Below are 17,975 nucleotides of genomic sequence, written 5' to 3'. Positions count from 1 at the left end.
CCCCTGAGGCGGGGCTGCTCCGCCATCTTAGGGGCGTCCCCATCTCCCTTCCCCGCGGTTTGCGGCTGTCTGTGCTTTGGACATAACGTTCTCTGTCCTCGCTGTGTGGAGCTGAGGGACGAGGGAGAGGTCCCTGCGGTGCTGGAGGTGGGTGATGGGGTGCTGGGTGTCCCCCCCTTCCACCGGACCCTTCACGCCCGTGTCCCCCCCTGAGGGCGTCGGGGTTGATGGCGGCCTGCGGGTTCCCTCCCCTGAGGGGGACGAGACGAGGGGGGACAGAGGGAGGCTTGTGGTGAGGGGAGAACGGCGTTCCTAACCCTGGGCCGTCACTCTGGAGATTCCTGGAGTGTTTTATACTCGCTGGATGCCTGCTTAGGGTTACAAGTAAATTAGAAAGAAAGAGATGGTAATGATGTCAAAAGGGGGCAAAGCCAGCGTTTAAACTTGTTTTTGTGGGGGGAATGCAGCTTCTCTAAATGCACTGTATCGATTAGAAAAGCAGCAAGCAGGTTTTGGATGCTGTGTTACACAACCGGCCATTGTAGTCAGCCTGCGCTCTGCTGTTTTTCCCGGAAAAGGCTGTAAGTGCTCCTCCTGCCTGGCACTGGAAGATAAAGATACACCATCCTTTTTTTAATATTGTTTGGGACCTTAAAGATCATCCAGTTCCAGCCCTTGCCATGGACAGGGATACCTTGCACTAAACCAGGTTGCTCAGCTTTTGAGCCTGAAGTTTTCAGCAAAACTTGAGCTGACCCAATTGAATATTCCCAAAAGGTGGAAAGTCTTTCTGTGAGGTGCAAGTGCAGAAGAGCTTACTCCTACAAAAAGTTCATTTAGTATGAAAGATTAGTCACTGGTAATTTTTAGTCAAGACATTTCTTCTTTTTACCTATCACTGCTTGGCTTTTCTTCAGAACACTTAACACCAGATATCTCTGTGAATACCTCGTGTTGCCTTAGGATTTTACATGCCTTGCACAGGAATGTAGTTTCACATAATCCGAGGTGGAATTTTAAATAATATTTTAAAGAGAAAACACTTACCTAGGAAGGGTCCACACTGCTGGAAATGTTCAAGGCCAGGTTGGATGGGAGTGACCTGGGATAGTGGAAGGTGACCATGACAACGAGACAATCTTTAAGGTTGTGGGGGTTTTAGTTGTTGGTTTCACTGGGTTTGAATTGAAGGCACTTGAGACAGTAGTTCATTTTTGGATTTAAGAGTTTATTATTTCTTATCAGTAAAACAGTCTCACTACTGTGAGTTCTGCAGCTTTTCATTAGAAGGCACAAAAGACTGAACTATCCGATGAAGAACTGACACCTGGATTATTTTCCCTTTTAACCTAATAACTGATCCTAAAGAGCTGCAATGGGGACTTTTCCGCCCAGTTACAAAATGCCACCCAAACCCATGGAGAAGGAGGAAGAAACATGAAGAAGAAACCCAGGATGACACCCTGTGCCCTCCATCTTGCTTCCATCCACAATGCACTAAAAATCCAAAATCCTCAATTTCTCACCCAGTGATACACTTACACTACTCTCTGTAATCTATTTCACACTTTTGTGGGTTCTAGTTTATGTTGAAGTCTGGGAAACTTTCTCCATGGATGAGGGTCAGAGTCAGTGCACCCCAGAGCAGACACAGAAATATTCCCTGTGCCCTGGGCTTCCACAGTCCCTTCCAACCCAAACCATCCCAGGATTCTAATTCCTTTCCCAGCAGCCATTTTGCGTGTCTGACTGACCTTTTCTTTGCTGTTGGCAGTTCCTGTGACCTTGGCTCGCGTTCCCAGGGAGCAATGTCCAACGTGCGGGTGGCTGTGGTGACGGGCTCCAACAAGGGCATTGGCCTGGCCATCGTGCGGGCGCTGTGCCGGCAGTTCCCGGGGGATGTGTACCTGACGTCGCGGGATGCCGGCCGTGGCCAGGCCGCCGTGGCACAGCTCCAGCAGGAGGGGCTGCACCCCCTCTTCCACCAGCTGGACATCGATGACCTGCAGAGCATCCGAGCGCTCCGTGACTTCCTCAAGGACAAGTATGGAGGGCTGGACGTGCTGGTGAACAACGCTGGTATTGCCTTCAAAGGTGGGAAGTGCTCTCCTGGGGTACTTTGTGGAGAGGGCAGGGGGTGCATCCAGCGCTTTCTGCTTGGGGCAAACTTCCCATCTTAAAGGATGATGTGAGAATAATGTGCCTGGGGAGGGTCAGGTTGAACATCAGGAGGAATTTCTCCATGGAAAGGGTGCTCAGGCCTTGGAAGGGGTGGCCCAGGGAGGTTTGGAGTGCCCATCCATCCCTGGAGGTGCCCAAGGAAGGCCTGGACTTCCTCAGGGAGAAGTATGGAGGGCTCAACGTGCTGGTGAGCAAGGCTGGCATTGCTTTCAAAGGAGGAAGAGCTCTGCTGGGGTAGTTCTGTGTTCTGTGGAGAGGGCAGTGGCTGCATCCAACACTTCTGTGTCAGTGCCATGCTGCATTTTTGCTTGGGCAAATTTCTCATCCTAAGGATTATGTGAGAACAGTGTGCCAGGGCAGGCTCAGCTTGGACACCAGGAGGAATTTCTCCATGGAAAGGGAGCTCAGGCCTTGGCAGGGGCTGCCCAGGGAGCTTTGCAGTGCCCAGCCCTGCAGGTGTCCCCTGCAGGTGGCACTGAGTGCTCTGGGCTGGGGACAAGGTGCCCATGGGGCAGGCACTCCATGAGCTGGGAAAGCTTTTGCAGCTGTAACAATTCCATGTTCCTGTAAACATGCATCCCTGGAGGGGTGTGTTTGCACCACATGGAAGTGTTGAGGCATCCAGGGCAGTGAGCTGGGCTGGGTTCATTGCCTCAGTGCCCATCTATCTCCATTGGGAATGTCTCCCTGTGCCTCAGGGAGCTGCTGTGTTTTCTCTCTTCTCCACCTCCTGCTCTGTTCTGTGCACTCTCTGCTCAGGGATTCCAGCTGATGAAAAAGCACCTTCATTGTCCCTTCGTGGGCTTTGCTGTCTGGAACTTTCTCAGGCCATTCAGTCACCTCTGAACCACTTGAATCCTGCTGTGCTGGGCAAGAGTTTAACCCTTTCACCTCCCTGTGGGCAGAAAGGCAGGGAAAGTGAGACTCAGCAGTTTCAAGGTGGAAGGACAAATTTTTGTCATGTGTATGAAATCCAGAATCAGAATTTGCTCCAGACAGAGCAAATCACAAGTCTGGCTGATGGTTTTATGGTGGGGATTGTACCCCTGCTCCCCCCTCAGGTGAGACTCCACCTGCAGAGCTGCCCCAGCCCTGGGAGAGCTGGAGCTGCTGCAGAGAGCCCAGAGGAGGCTCCAGGATGGGCAGAGGGATGGAGCAGCTCTGCTGGGAGGAAAGGCTGGCACAGCTGGGATTGTTCACCTGCACAGGAGAAGCTTTGGGGTGGCCTAACTGGGGCATTCCAAGGGGGAACAGCTTCACACTGAAAGAGAGTAGGGAACTTCTTATGGAGTGGGAGTGCAGTGATGATCTTCTGACTCTTTTGCTTGTTACTTTATAGGAAAATTGCTTAAGATCAGCTTCTTGGGAGGCAGCTGTTAATAGAATTGTCTGAGCTTCAGGGTGTGCTCAGCAAAGATTCCAGCAGCAGTTAAAATATAACTTCCAGATGTTCAGCCTTGACTCTCCTCGAGCTGACAGCTGAGTCAGCAGTAAATCACAATTTAGGAACTGTTAAGAGTTTACCTGTTAAAAACTGATTAACTCTCAGTTAAACTGTTTAACTGATAAAGGAACTGCTGCTGTATCAAGCACAGAGGGTGTAACATCTGTGTAAGAACTTGCTGTGATGCTTCTCCCATGGTTACAATTTTTGCTTCCCAGATTGATATTTCTACCCAATTTGCTTCTTGCTTCACCAAGTTTTTGCTGCCATCCCAGAATTTATGCTTTCCTTTCTTAGTTGTAGCATCATGTGCTATTGCAGCCCGTCAAAGATTTGCCATTAAGTTTTGTTATTTTGGTTTTGTGCTGCATTTGTCCAGCAAAGTCCTTAATCCAGCTAAAACTTCCTGTATCAAATGGTGCTGGAGCTGTGGTTGTCTTCTGGATGAGCCTCTCTGGGAAGGGTTTTCTGATAAAGCTTCTTAAATCATGGAGTTTCAGAGTTTTACCATGTACCCTGTTAGACACATGAGTGGGGCTGGGGGTGTCAGGAAGTTCTCTCTCACAAGGAAGGCAGGACATGGAGCAGGATTTGGGGTTCTGTAGGATTTTAGTTCTCCCCCTGCCATAACTCTGGCCATGGGTCACAATCTGGCTTCATGTGTGAGATTTAAATGCAAGTGAGTGATTTGCAAATGAGTGCGGGTCATTAAACATGTTTGACAATTAAAACCACATCAAATAATGACCTGTTACAATTTCTCTTTTGAATTATCATGGATTTGGAGACAATGAACACCTGCCCAGTCTATGATCATATACCAGTTTTCTAATTATTAAAAACAGCAAGATAAGATAAACTCTTGGGGTTTGATAACTTCTATTCAAACAGTGTTACAATTCTAATTTTTGTTGGTGTTTTTTTTTTTCCTTCCTACTTCTTATGACCAGTTCATGACACCACTCCATTTGCAGTCCAGGCTGAGGTTACACTGAAGACAAACTTTTTTGGAACCAGGAATGTTTGCACAGAATTGCTGCCTCTTGTGAAGCCTTATGGTAAGTGAAACATAACAAGTGAAAAGAGAGTTTTGTTTGAATTTTGGCCCTTTTCAGTGGGAAATCCTCTCCAGTCTCAGGCATTGCACCAGTGTTTCAGATGTGTTTGCTGCTATAAGTGAAATGTGGTCTCTTCTAATATTTAAATGCATCAAGGTTTTCAAGGAAAAAAGAAGTCAAACAGATGAAGAACAGGTTTTTATTTCCTGAGGGAGAAGGAATAAACAGAGTGAGTGAATTTTGAGGAGAGAGGAAACAGTGCCAGGGTTGCAGCCTAGTGCTCTTGTACTACATTGAAGGATGGCTGTTAATAAAGTCATTAACAGCATTAATTTCTGTGGCTTTTAAGATTAAATCCCCAAATTCACCACCAGAATGGCTGTGAAGTAGCAGGTAAGAGGGGAAACAGTGAAAGATAATTTTGGAGATGAGTGATTTACTGATTCAGCTGATTTGTTCCTCTTACTGAAGTGCTGGGAGATAAATCCTTGAATTTGTAAATCTCCAGGTGATATTTCTGCTGTAGTAAGAGTGTACCTGCTGATTGTGAAGTTGTTTCCTGGAGGTTTATCTGAAACTTTGCAGACTCACACCTTAAATTACCTCTCATGGCATTTACTAGAAATCAGAACATTGAGTTATCTGATTTTCCAGGAGCTCTGCAAAACAACCCACCTAAAATATTTTACAAATATTCACCTGAGGAGTGAATGCAGAACTGGAGAGCAGCCCCACTTCAATGGGAGCTGAAAATGTGGAGGTGTTCACAGGGGTCCCAGGATGAGGGAAGAGATGAGGATCTTGACTCCATGTTCCAGAAGGCTGATTTATTATTTTATTATATATATTATATTGAAAGAAAATTATCTACTAAAAGAATAGAAGAAAGGATTTCATCAGAAGGCTGGCAAGGAATAGAAAGGAATGGAATGGAATGATAACAAAGGATTGTGAGTGACCAGAGTCTGAGCCAGCTGTGCTGTGATTGGCCATTAATTAAAAACAACCACATGAGACCAATCCCAGATGCTCCTGTTGCATCCCACAGCAGCAGATAATCATTGTTTTTCTTTTCCTCTGAGGCTTCTCAGCTTCTCAGGAGAAAATAAAATTCCTAGCAAAGGATTTTTCACTAAATATGTCCGTGACAGAAAATGTGCGAAGAAAATCCCTTTTTATTCTCTTTTCAGGCCGGGTGGTGAATGTCTCCAGCATGGTGAGCAGCTCAGCCCTGCGAGGCTGCAGCCAGGAGCTGCAGCAGAAATTCCGCAGTGACGCCATCACCGAGGAGGAGCTGGTGCAGCTCATGGCCAAGTTTGTGGAAGACACCAAGAGAGGTGTCCACGAGAAGGAGGGCTGGCCAAACACTGCCTATGGGGTGTCCAAAATCGGGGTCACTGTCCTGTCCAGGATCCAGGCGCGGCTGCTGACCGAGCGGAGGAAAGGCGAGCACATCCTCCTCAATGCCTGCTGCCCTGGCTGGGTGAGGACGGACATGGCAGGTCCCAAGGCCACCAAGTCCCCTGAGGAGGGGGCTGAGACCCCCGTTTATTTGGCCCTTTTGCCTTCCAGCGCTGATGCTCCTCATGGCCAATTTGTCAGTGACAAAACTGTCAAACCCTGGTGAGCTCAGGGAGGTGGAGATGGAAAGGGCTGAGCTCATTCTCCTGATTTCATTCCTAACTCCATCATTCCCTTTTCCCTCTGCCCTGGGTGGGTCTCGTGGAGCTGGGATGAGGAAGCAGGTGCCTTATCTCTCATCACACTAGAATTTTCCAGGATCCAGAGCTGTTCTGGAGGCTGCACAGGGTTTTCTAAAGATGATGGGGCTGTTCTAGAGCTGCTGTGATCTGTCTGGGGGAGACTCAAGACTAGAATCACTGTTGGACAGACATTCCTTACTATCAGAACTAAATGGAATTAGGTGAAAATAAAAATAGCACTGAGCTATCATTTATAGCCAAACATAATCAGTTGGTGTTATTGATATATCAATAAATAATTACTGATTTATATTCTGATACTTAATTATTGTGGTACTAAAAACTTAGAAAGTCAGAAAATATATTTTCATTCTCTACAGCAGAGTTGGTGGCTGGAATTTGTGATGTGTGCATTGGAAACAGAAAATAAACTACAGACCTGGCACAGCAAAGTGTTCCTCTGTTCCTTTATTGCACAGCCAGAAGTTTCCTTAATAAAATCTGAATTAACTGCTCTCCACATAGCAGCAACAACAACTGTAAGTGATATGGAGAGCTCTACATTTGTTGAAATGTTGCTTATTGCCTTCCAGAGTCTCAGAGTTGAAAAATTGCCCCTTCTGAGGCTGAAGGAGCTGGAAACAATTGCCCATAGAGCTGTTGTTAGGAATGACAAATCAATAATGGTCTTGTTAATTGTTAATCAGGAGTCAGGGAGGTGATGCTGGTGGCTTTGACATTGGCCTCCCCCAGAACAGCTTGGGCTGGGAAGCCTTGGAGTGGGAGGAATTGGGAATCAATTTTTGGGGGGATTATTAATTGCTTATCAGCACAGAACAAAGGGCTGGTTACAAACTGGTTTTTAAGCATACGGAAGCATTGTTTTTGTGAGCAATTACCTCATCAGTCATGCCCCAGAGCTCCTGGAAGGGAAAGCCAAAAGTTCTCAGGGAAATCTATTCTGTGGGAAGAAAAAAAAACAACCTCAGAAGCCTTAGGTTTAGGGGGAAAACTACAAAAGTGTTGGAACCCTGGCTCCTGAGAATTTTAAACTTTCTGTGCTGCCAGGCACTGACCCCAAGAGAACACTGCACTGACCTGAGGCCATGGAGAAGCTTCCAGAATGGAATGGCAGAACTGGGATTGTGGGGGTGGAGTTCAAATAGAAGTATGTGATATCACAGGGTGGGAAACTCAAGAGTTTAAGGGTTTAGAAATAAAAATATATAGAGAGCAAGTTGGAGGTTTTAGGCAGAAGCTGCTCCTTCTTCACCTTCTTCTCCATGGGTTTGGGTGGTTTTGTGTAATTGGATAAAAAAGTCCCTATTGTGGAATTCAAGTGATCAGTTACTGGGTTAAAAGTGAAAATAATTGAGGTGTCAGTTCGTAATTGGACTGTTCAGCCTTAAAAGACCTTGGAGAGAGAGATAGTTAGCCATTTTGTACCTGGTTAGTGAAATACTGCAGAACTCACAGTTTGTGAGACTGTAACATAGACAAGAAAAAATAAACATTTGAGTCTGAGCATGAACTATAATCTGAAGTGCCTTCAATCCCCGTCCCACAGAAGAGAAAAGAAACCAAGAACCAGCACAAAAGCTGTGAAAGTTTTGGCTGCTACACTGTAACTCAAAACCAGTTTGTGTGTGTCCTTCGAGTTGTGTTACTGGGAACTCAGCAAAACACAACGTGGCTCTTTGATTTAGTCAGAGCTTTAAGAGACTTAATCCAGCAGCGGGGAATCCTGTCTAACTCTTCATCCCTCAAGTGCTGCCTGAGTCACCGAGCTTCAAAAGCTGCCTGTCCCTCTGCGTGGCATCTCCAAACATTCCAAATACACCCTGGCCTTGGTTTGTGCAAGGGCTGTGGAGCAGCTTCACCGCTGGCCTGCAAGCAAAGCTGAGATCATGGAAGAAATAACAGCTGATGATTTTTGAGAGTATCCATAGCAAGGAGGAAGACAAGGCTGTCAGCATGCAAACAGATTAGAAAAGATAAAAATTAGAAAGGATGAAAATCTTTGTAAGCTAGACTGCGTGCATAAGTAGATGTGTATACGTGCCTTATTGAATTTCTGTAAAACTTTTGCCAATTACCTTGATGTTAATTGCTTTGCACCAATGAATAGAATAAGTTATTGTGATGTAGTTAATGACTTGAGATCAGGCTTTGTTAAGAGTATATAAGCTGGAGAACACACAGCATAAAAAATTTTTTCTTCTTGGACCCTGATCATTTATGCATATGTTACATCTGACCTAACAGTAACACTTTTAATTATACAGAAGCATTTTGTTGCTTTGTTGCAATCTTAGCTTTACCATAATTTCTTCTCTTTTAATCATCTTGCTACTTCATCTCTTTTACTCTACTCCCGTTATTTCCATGCTTTATTAAGCTGTTGGGTCAGAAAGTTTCCAACCCATTCTGTGCATCTATTTTTGACACAGCAGATACAATTACCAATGAACACAAATCACAAAAACATTTTTCACAGAGCACAAAGACAGACGGTGCTGAAATTGTGTCCGTGCTCTCCAAATGCACCCGGACAGCGGCCCCAGGGGCTGGGCTGGGCTGTGACAATGTCACCCCTGGGCCCAGCTGTGAGAGATGTGACACTGAACCCACGGGGTTTCGTCTATTTGGGATAAAGAAATGAGGCTTTAAGTCTCCTTGGGATAGAAAACCACTTTGGATTGCTCCAAATATTATCCCTGGGATTGTTACATTAATGTTTTTATATCATAGACTATAATATAAATATACAATATGAAATAAAAAATTATTTTCTAGTTTTATTTATTCATTCAATTTTCTCTTCATTTTTTTATTCTTATCCTTCTTAATGTTATTCTTCGTCTTCGTACTACTCTTTCTTACTACTCTTCTTCTTCTTTGCTACTTCTATGTATTTTTAAATTCTTATTCCTATTTCTATTCCTATTCCTACTCCTATTCCTATTCCTTTTCTTCTATATATTTTATATTCTTATTCCTATTCCTAGTAGTCTTCTTCTTCTAAGAATTTCTAAATTCTTATTACTATTCTTCTTCCATGGATCCTTAAATAAGCCTTCTCCGTCTTGTCTTCTTCCTCTTTGTCGCTGTCTTCTTCATCTTCTTGGTCTTCTTGGTTTTCTTTGTCGTTGTCTTGCAGTGGTTTGTGCTGAGAGTCCGTTCCAGGAGCCTCTGCTTTGTGCCCAAGAAATGGTTGCTGCACCTTCCAGGCCCGGGCCGGGTGTGTGTGGGGCGGGGAAGGGGGCAGCTTTGGCCTCTTTGCCTGGCCATTTTCCAAGCCTCACTGCCCAGCTGTTCCTGGCTCTGCCTGCTACGGTTTTGCTGGGCTTGCTTGGCTTTGCTGGCCCATGCCAAAGCTTTTCCCTTCCCTGCCTTGGAGGAGCTGCAGCAGCAATCTTTCAGCCCCTCCAGCCGAACCCAACAGCTGCTGCTCCCACACCAGAGCAGCGGCACCGGCGGCAGGGGTCATCTTCATCTTTTTCTCTCCTTCACCTTCTTTGCCTTTTTGTTCTTCATCTTTTCCTGTTTCAGTCCTCGGGCCGTGGCCTGAGGCAGGCACAGCAGAACAGCCCCTGCAGCGCCCGCAGCGCCCGCCTGAAGCGGGAGGGACGTTTCCTGGGGGCAGCCGGCTGCCCGCGGAGGGCCTGGGCTCCCAGCCGGGCAGGGCAGGGGCTGGGGGGGCTGTGCGGGGCAGGCGCCGGCCCTTGGCTGCACGGCTCCTGTGCCGGGCACTCGGCCCAGGCCTCCTGAGGGAAAGGCACCGGGAGCTTGTCTGCCCCAAAACCTTTCCATTGCTGGTCTTGGTCTTCTTCTGGGGGCAGCTCCAGGACGCTCACCTCGTCCCATTCATCCTCCTCTGGGGCCAAGGCCTTGGTCCCAATGCTGTGCTCGGTGTGCGGCAGATCTTCCCCCATGCATTGCTCGCAGTAAGACACCTCCCGGGACAGCTCTGGGTCTCCAATGAGGAAAGGCTCCAGGTCATCCAAGAACTGCCAGAATTTCATTTCCTCATTGGAGCCGTTCCTCCTCTCGGGCGCTGCCAGCACTGACCCCGCTGCCGCCTCCTCAGCAGCTCCGCACCGGGCAGCAGCTGCCGGCTCGGCCTCCGTGGCACGGCCCGGGGCAGGAGAGGAGCTGGGCAGGGCAGGGGCTGCCCCTGCTGCCACCGCTGTGCCCACGGGGCTGCCAGAGCTGGGCCCCTCTGGGGAAAGAGCCGTGCTGTCCTCTGGGCCAAGCTCGATGGCCTCTTCCACTTTGGGCAGCTCCTCATCAGCCAGGTTGTCCCCTGAAACCACCACGTTGTTCTCTTCCAGAGGGGACAGCTTCTCCTCACGTGTTCTGTCCCCTGGAGAGACCTCGAGGTCCTCTTCCACTGAGGACAGCTCCTGGTCACTGGCGCTGTCCTCAGGAATGTCCTCCGGGTCCTCCTCCACAGAGGACAGCTCCTGGTCACTGATGCTGTCCTCAGGAATGTCCTCCGGGTCCTCCTCCACTGAGGCCAGCTCCTGGTCACTGGTGCTGTCCTCTGGAGAGACCTCAAGGTCCTCTTCCACTGAGGACAGCTCCTGGTCACTTTTGCTGTCCTCTGGGATGTCCTCGATGTCCTCCTCAACTGAGGACAGCGCCTGGTCACTTTTGCTGTCCTCTGAAATGTCCTCGAGGTCCTCTTCCACTGAGGACAGCTCCTGGTCACTCCTGCTGTCCTCTGGAATGTCCTCGATGTCCTCCTCATCTGAGGACAGCTCCTGGTAACTCGTGGTGTCCTCTGGAACATCCTCGAGGTCCTCATCCACTGAGGACAGCTCCTGGTCACTCCTGCTGTCCTCTGGAAGGTCCTCGATGTCCTCTTCCAATGAGGACAGCTCCTCGTCGCTCGTGTTGTCCCCTGGAACAATCTCGATGGCCGCTTCCACTTGGGAATATTCCTGATCACTCACGCTGTCCTGTGGATTGACCTTGATGTCCTCTTCCACTGAGGACAGCTCCTGGTCACTTGTGCTGTCCTCTGGGATGTCCTCAATTGCCTCTTCCTCTTTGGACAGCTCTGGCTCGCTGTTGCTGTCACCTGGAGAGAGCTCGGTGGCCTCTTCTGCCTGGGACAGCTCCTCATCGCAGGATGAAGGACACAGCTGGGAGTTCTCCTCGTCCTTCCATGAGCCCTCAGGCTTCTCCTCAGAACAGGAGCTCACATCATCCTCCCCTGGCAACAGCTCTTGGTCTCCCAAATCTTCCCCTGGGGACAGGAGAGGCTCGGGGGGCTCCTCCTCCTCAGCAGCTCTGGACAGAGCAGCAGCTGCCGGCTCGGCCTCCGTGGGACTCTGTAGGGAAGGAGAGGCGCTGGTTGGGGCAGGCACTGCCTCTGCTGCCACCTCTGTGCCCACGGGGCTGCCACAGCTGGGCCCCCTGGGGGACAAGGCTCAGGCTCCTGTCACTCCCTGCTAGCAAGGATCTGTCCCACATCTCAGAGCTGATGGCATTTCTCCCCTGGGACAGCTCCTGCCTGCTCACATCTTCCTCCCACTGGGACAGCTTTTGCTCACTCCCATCGTCCCACCAGGGCAGCTCCTGGGCTGCAGCGTCTGCTCCTTGGGACAGCTCCTTGGCACTGCTGGCTCTCACCTGGGACAATTCCAGCTCTCTCCTGTCTTCCCATTGGGACATGTGACAGTGCACATCTTGTCCCCATGGTCAGAGGTCTTGGTAGCCCTCACCTTCCCCCTAAGAAAGCTCTTGGGCATCGTCCCATAGGGAATCCTCTGGGACACTCACATCTCTCTGCAGGGACAGCTCATGGGATCTTTCATCTTCTCCCCATCCCAGCTCCTGCTGCCCTCTCATGTCTATTTCCCACTGGGATATCTCTTGGCTTGTGACACATTCTTCCCACTCGCACACCTCTTGCTACATCTCACTGAGGACTCTCCCCACTGCTACAGCTCCCGGACTGTGACAGTTTCTCTCTGTTCATAGAGCTCTTGGTGTGTCCTACCTCTGCACAGGGAAACTTCCCCAACTCTCACACGTACCTGGCATTGGTACAGCTCTCGGCTGCTCCTGGATCTCTGCTGGGACATTTCTTGGACTCTCAGCACTTCTTTAGTATACGTCTCTTGCAAAGCTTCCCACTGGGAAGGCTCGCAGTGCGCTTGGGCAAATGGCTTCTCCTCCTCCTCAGTCTGTGACAGTGGCAGGACTGACCTGCCCACTGCCCCCGACCACTGCCCGCTGGGGGCCTCCAGCCAGCTGGGCAAGGGGCTGGCGACCGGGAGTTGGAGTTGCCTTTGTCCTTGTTGCTTTTCTTGTCTGTCGCTGTGGGCCTCTGTCGCTGTGGGCGTCCAGCGCAGACAGACACAGGGAGCTGCTTCCTGCACAGAGAGCGGCTCTCCTGTGACTGGGCACTGCAGGGCTCTGCGCCCCTTAGACACCCTCAGCCAGGGCCGGGCTCCCTGATGTCACAAGGCTCTCTGGCCACCAGCACGTCCCACATCACAAAGGGCCCCGACACCGTGTGCCCGTGTCACAAAGGGCCACCCCCGGCAGCCCAACATCAGTGGAGCAGCCAGGAACTGGCTGGGAGCAGCCCTGCACTTGTGGCCTTTGGCCCCTGCTGTGCCCAGAGCCCTGAGAGGCTTTGGCCACGCTGCCACAGGACAGCCCCAGCCCCACAGTGCAGAGCCCTGGCTTTGCTGGCTGCGCTGCCCAGGGCACCAGGAATTGGCCGCACGGACGGGCCGGGCACTCGTGGGCAGCGGCTCCAGGAGCGGCGGGAGCCCGGGGAGCAGGGGTGTCCCTCAGGCCTCTGCCGGGCACCGGGGCTCGGCCCTGCCTTCAGCAGCGACAGCCGGGGGCACCGAGCGCGGCCTCGGCGCCTTTGCCGGGCACGGGAAGCCGAGCGGGGCAGGGGCAGCGCGCAAGGCCGGGGCCATGCACAGGCACCCGGCCGGGCTGCAGAAGCGGCACCACGGGAGCCTCCTGCGCTGCCACAAGGCCGGGCCCGGCTGCTGCAGCTGCCTCGGGCCGGTGCCTGAGGCCCCGACTCCTGCAGCTCTGCCCTGGCCTCTGCGGCGCCACGGGCACAGAGGCCGGGCCAGGGCTCGCTCCCTGCTGCCCGCAGGGCGCTGCCGAGTGCTCCCCGCCCGCCGGGGCCCGGGCCGGGCGCTGAGGGAGCGGCGCCGCCATTGCTGCCGCCCTCAGGGGCTCTGAGGGGAGCGCGGCTCCCGCCTGTCATCCCTGCCCTCTGTCTGGGCAGTCCAGACTAATTCCCAGAGTTTTCTGGGGAGCCTGGCAGACTCTCCACAGCACTGACCCCATTTATTAGCTCCCCCAGTGCTGTTTCCATGTCCTTCCCAACAACCTTCCCCAGGGTGAGCCCCTATTTCAAGCCATGCCACAAATGTTCAGCCACAGCTACAGAAACTCAGGGCGGCTTCAGCATCTTCTTCCCTCAGGGCTGTGCCTCCCCAGCCAAAACACTCGCACCATCTCCACGAGAAGGAAGAAATTTATTGTTTCCATGTGACAGGTTTCCCTGGGAACCACCAAGACAGTTCTCTAGACAGTCTCTCTCATGATTTTGGTGAGTTTCTGGATCTTGGACCTTGTTGACATGTCCACGTACTTCTCCCCAATATTGACAATCATGCCACCAAGGATCGCTGGGTCAGTCTAAGGAAGGAATATTAAACAGAAAGTTGATTAGCAGTAATTTGTTACCATAGGACACAAGTTTTACAGTAGTAAAGAAAGAAAGAAAAAAAAAAGCTTTTCAAAAGAGCCTTTTTTGAGATGATTTTGCTGTCATTGCATTCCAAAGTGAAGATTTTAGAAATTAAAACATCACCCTGTCTATAAAAGCACAGAACTATGTAACAAAGCAACTGAATTCAACAAAATATTTTTGTTTTCATAAAAATCAGAGACACAGAAGCCCTTAGCATGAACTTAGTGACACTTATTTGCAAGCCAAGAATCCAGACCTTAGTCTCCAGTTTCAACACCTCTCCTTTGGCCAAGAACCCATTCAGAGCACTTTTCAGTTCAGTGAGGTTAGCCTCATCCAAGGGCTGAAAAAAAAGAACAGAAGAGCAGGAAAATGAAGGACTTAAAAATACTCAAATGATATAATGATAATAAATTATATAATAATAATATATACTCAAATGGTATAAATTATATAAATTTTCTTCTCAGGTCCCTTTGATGACACACTTCCACCAGGAATGCAGCACTGTGGAACAGGAATAACCCAAGGACAGCACAGGAACAACAACCACTTTGTGCCCTCCTGATTTCATGAAACATTTTCCTGTTTGGAAGAACAGGGGCAGCTCTACACGCAGACCAGCCTGACTTTTGTCAGTCCCTGGGCTCAACAGAGGAAGGAAAACCTGTGAGCTGTTTAGCTGTAATGGGATGAAGAGTTTTCATTGTGCACCAGGAACTGCTGGGTATCAGCCCTCTCTTTGCTGCAATCTGTTCAGCTTGGCAGAGGTGAGACATGTCCTCACTGCTCTCACAGCAAGCACTTCAATCACAGAGAGCAGCCTTAACTGGGAGAGGTTTGTCTTTCCTCCCACTCCCTGTCTTTTCTCCCTGTGGAAACCCAGGGCACAGGGAATATTTCTGTGTCTGCTCTGGGGTGCCCTGACCCCCAGGGCAGCACTGACTCTGACCCTCATCCATGGAGAAAGTTTCCCAGACTTCAAGATAGACTGGAATCCACAAAAGTGTGAAATAGATTTTTATAGAGAGTAGTGCAGGTGCATCACTGGGTGAGAAATTGAGAGTTTGGGGGTTTTAGTGTGTTGTGGATGGAAGCAAGATGGAGGGCACAGGGTGTGGTCCTGGGTTTCTTCTTCATGGTGCTTCTTCCTCCTTCTTCTCCATGGGTTTGGGTGGCATTTTGTAATTGGGCAGAAAAGTCCCCATTGCAGCTCTTTGGGATCAGTTATTGGGTTAAAAGGGAAAATAATCCAGGTGTCAGTTCTTCATTGGATAGTTCAGTCTTAAAGATCTTGTAACAAGAGATTGTTGGCCATTTTGTGCCTTCTAATGAAAACCTGCATAACTCACAGCAGTGAGACTGTTTTACTGATAACAAATAATAAACACCTGAGTCCCAACATGAAACACTGTCTGGAGTGCCTTCAATCCAGACCCAGAGAAACCAACGACTGGGACCCCCACACTGCCACTCCCTGGCCTTGCTCCCACTCCCTGCTGCCCCGCTCCCAGCGCACCTGGGCCGTGGTGACCGTGCACACCACCTCCCCTCGGACGGCGCTCATGATCTTCCCGAAGGCAGAGACGATGCCCGGGGTGTAACGCAGGCGGCCGTTCTCAGCCAGCAGATCTGCAAAACATCCACACAACCGAGGGCTTCAAGCACTACTGGAGGCACATCCCAGCATCCATTCCAATGGATGGCACTGCTGGGATGTTCTCCTGAAGCCCAGAGGTCACTCACTCATCAGGTTGACGGTGATTGGGGACATCTTCTCTCTTGCCAGAGCGTCGTTCACGGCTTTTTGTTTCACGGAGCTCTTGGCGTGAGGGTTCATCACCACACTGGACAGCTTGGGGTCCTTCAGGAGGCTCTGAGGGGATACACAAAGATGTGACAAATGCCAGGGGTTTTCCTGGCGTCACAAGGCCCACCTGGAGCAGCCAAGGCAGCCAACAGGGGCACTCCTGGAATGAGAACAAAGGGGCTCTGGAGCAGATGGGAAGTGAAGTGGCAGCTCCAGCCAGAGAATCAGGGAATGGTTTGGGTTGGAAGGGACCTTAAAGATTGGATGGACAGGGACACCCTTCACTACCCCAGACTGCTCCAAGCCCCATCCAACCTGTCCTTGGACACTTCCATGGGTGGAGCAGCCACAGCTGCTCTGGGCACCTTGTCCCAGGGCCTGCCCACCCTCCCAGAGAACAATTCCTTCCCAATATCCCATTTAAACACCAGGGCCACAAGCAGGCAGTGCAGGTGCCAGCAGGATGGGAGTCTCACAGGTCACAGGAGCTCAGCCCCCTCCCTACTGAGGAACAGCAAGGAACCCTCCCCACTTCCACCCCCGGGAGCCTTGGCTGGGAACAGCTTACCCAAACCCGGGTCAGCTCCTTCTCCACCTGCTCCAGCTTCTTCTGCTTGCTGGCTGCCGAGTAGAGGGCGGTGGCATAGCGCCCCTCCAGCCCGTACACCTGGATGGGCGGCTGCGGGAGCACGGGCGGGCGCTGAGCGGGCAACCCGAGCAGAGACCCCCGTCCCTGGCCTTGGCCAGCCGGGAGCCCTCCCTGCACCCTCCCCTCACCGTGACCATCTCGGCCCTGCGCCTTGAGCCCCTCACGACCCACCTGGACACCCCCGTTGACCACCCTGGGGACACCCTAGATCTCCTCATGACCTCCACCTCCTCACATTGACCAGCTTGGAGACCCCTCCCGGCCCCTTCAGGACACTCCTGCCCCGTCATCTTCACCAGCTTGGAGCCCTCCCTACCCTTTCCCTCTGACATCGTCCCTGCCCCCTCACCTTGACCAGCTTGGTCACCGGTCTCGCCGCCGTCGTACTCAGCTGCCGCACCTGGGGGGGAATAAGGGGGAGAATGTCGGGGTCGGCACGGCCCTCGAGGATCGGGAGGGAGGGGAAGGTCCGAGACCCCGCGCAGGGCTGGAGGGCGGCAGACGCCGCTGCTCCCCCCCCAGAGCCGCCCAGGCCCCGCCGCCCCCCAGTTTCACCTTCAAGACGAGCCCCGCTGCCGCCGCCATCTTTCCCGGCTGCCCCCAGGGTCACCGCGCACTGCGCAGGCGCGCCGGGGCCCCGCCCATCCAGCGCTGATAGGGCCGCTCCTGCCGCGGGGCACGCTGGGAGCTGTAGTTCCGCGGGGCGGCGCTTTCCGGCCGCGCGCCTCCTGCCGGGCTATTGGGGAAGCGCAGCCCCCACGCCAAGACGGGGTCCCTGTGGTGTCCCTGTGCCACCACTGTCCCTGTGCCACCACTGTCCTTGTGGGGTCGCTGTGCCACCACTGTCCCTGTGGGGTCCCTGCGGTGTCCCTGTGCCACCGGTGTCCCTGTGGTGTCCCTGCAGTGTCCCTGTGGTGTTCCTCTGTCCCCAGTGTCCCTGTGGTGCCCTTGTGGTGTCTCTGTGCCACCACTGTCCCTCTGGTGTCCCTGTGTCCCCACTGTCCCTGTGCCACCACTGTCCTTGTAGGGTCCCTGTGCCACCACTGTCCCTGTGGTGTCCCTGCAGTGTCCCTGTGCCACCGGTGTCCCTGTGGTGTCCCTGCAGTGTCCCTGTGGTGTTCCTCTGTCCCCAGTGTCCCTGTGGTGCCCTTGTGGTGTCTCTGTGCCACCACTGTCCCTCTGGTGTCCCTGTGCCACAAGTGTCCTTGTGGTGTCCCTGTGTACCCGGTGTCCCTGTGCCCACAGCATCCCTGTGCCCCCAATGTCACTGTCATTGTCTCTGTGCCCATGGTGTCCCTTTGCCCCCCACTGTCCTTGTGCCCTCAGTGTCACTGTCAGTGTCCCTATCCCCCTAGTGTTCCTGTCCCCATGTTGGCCCTGTGCCCTCAG

The 17,975-nt window shown here is 51.7% G+C and overlaps 2 protein-coding genes across 2 annotated transcripts; one reads left to right on the top strand and one right to left on the bottom strand.

The window, feature by feature from the left end:
- The first annotated feature begins 16 nt into the window (after positions 1 to 16).
- CBR1 (carbonyl reductase 1) lies at positions 17 to 6,838 on the top strand. Its single transcript, XM_036390516.2, has 4 exons — positions 17 to 147; positions 1,775 to 2,094; positions 4,576 to 4,683; positions 5,874 to 6,838. Exons 2-4 carry the CDS (start codon positions 1,809 to 1,811, stop codon positions 6,308 to 6,310), a joined length of 831 nt encoding a protein of 276 aa, XP_036246409.1. The 5' UTR covers positions 17 to 147; positions 1,775 to 1,808; the 3' UTR covers positions 6,311 to 6,838.
- A 7,052-nt stretch (positions 6,839 to 13,890) lies between these two features.
- On the bottom strand, positions 13,891 to 17,207 carry ATP5PO (ATP synthase peripheral stalk subunit OSCP). The gene is made up of 7 exons (XM_036393768.1): positions 17,142 to 17,207; positions 16,936 to 16,986; positions 16,506 to 16,616; positions 15,874 to 16,003; positions 15,647 to 15,759; positions 14,384 to 14,470; positions 13,891 to 14,072 (listed from the first exon to the last, which is right to left on the bottom strand). Exons 1-7 carry the CDS (start codon positions 17,169 to 17,171, stop codon positions 13,959 to 13,961), a joined length of 636 nt encoding a protein of 211 aa, XP_036249661.1. The 5' UTR covers positions 17,172 to 17,207; the 3' UTR covers positions 13,891 to 13,958.
- Between the last annotated feature and the right edge of the window lie 768 nt (positions 17,208 to 17,975).

The sequence above is a fragment of the Molothrus ater genome, chromosome 2 (genome assembly GCF_012460135.2).
Source record: "Molothrus ater isolate BHLD 08-10-18 breed brown headed cowbird chromosome 2, BPBGC_Mater_1.1, whole genome shotgun sequence".
In the NCBI taxonomy this organism is placed as follows: Eukaryota; Metazoa; Chordata; class Aves; order Passeriformes; family Icteridae; genus Molothrus; species Molothrus ater.
Note: the sequence above shows the minus strand (reverse complement) of the source record. Positions and strands in the feature narration are given on the sequence as shown.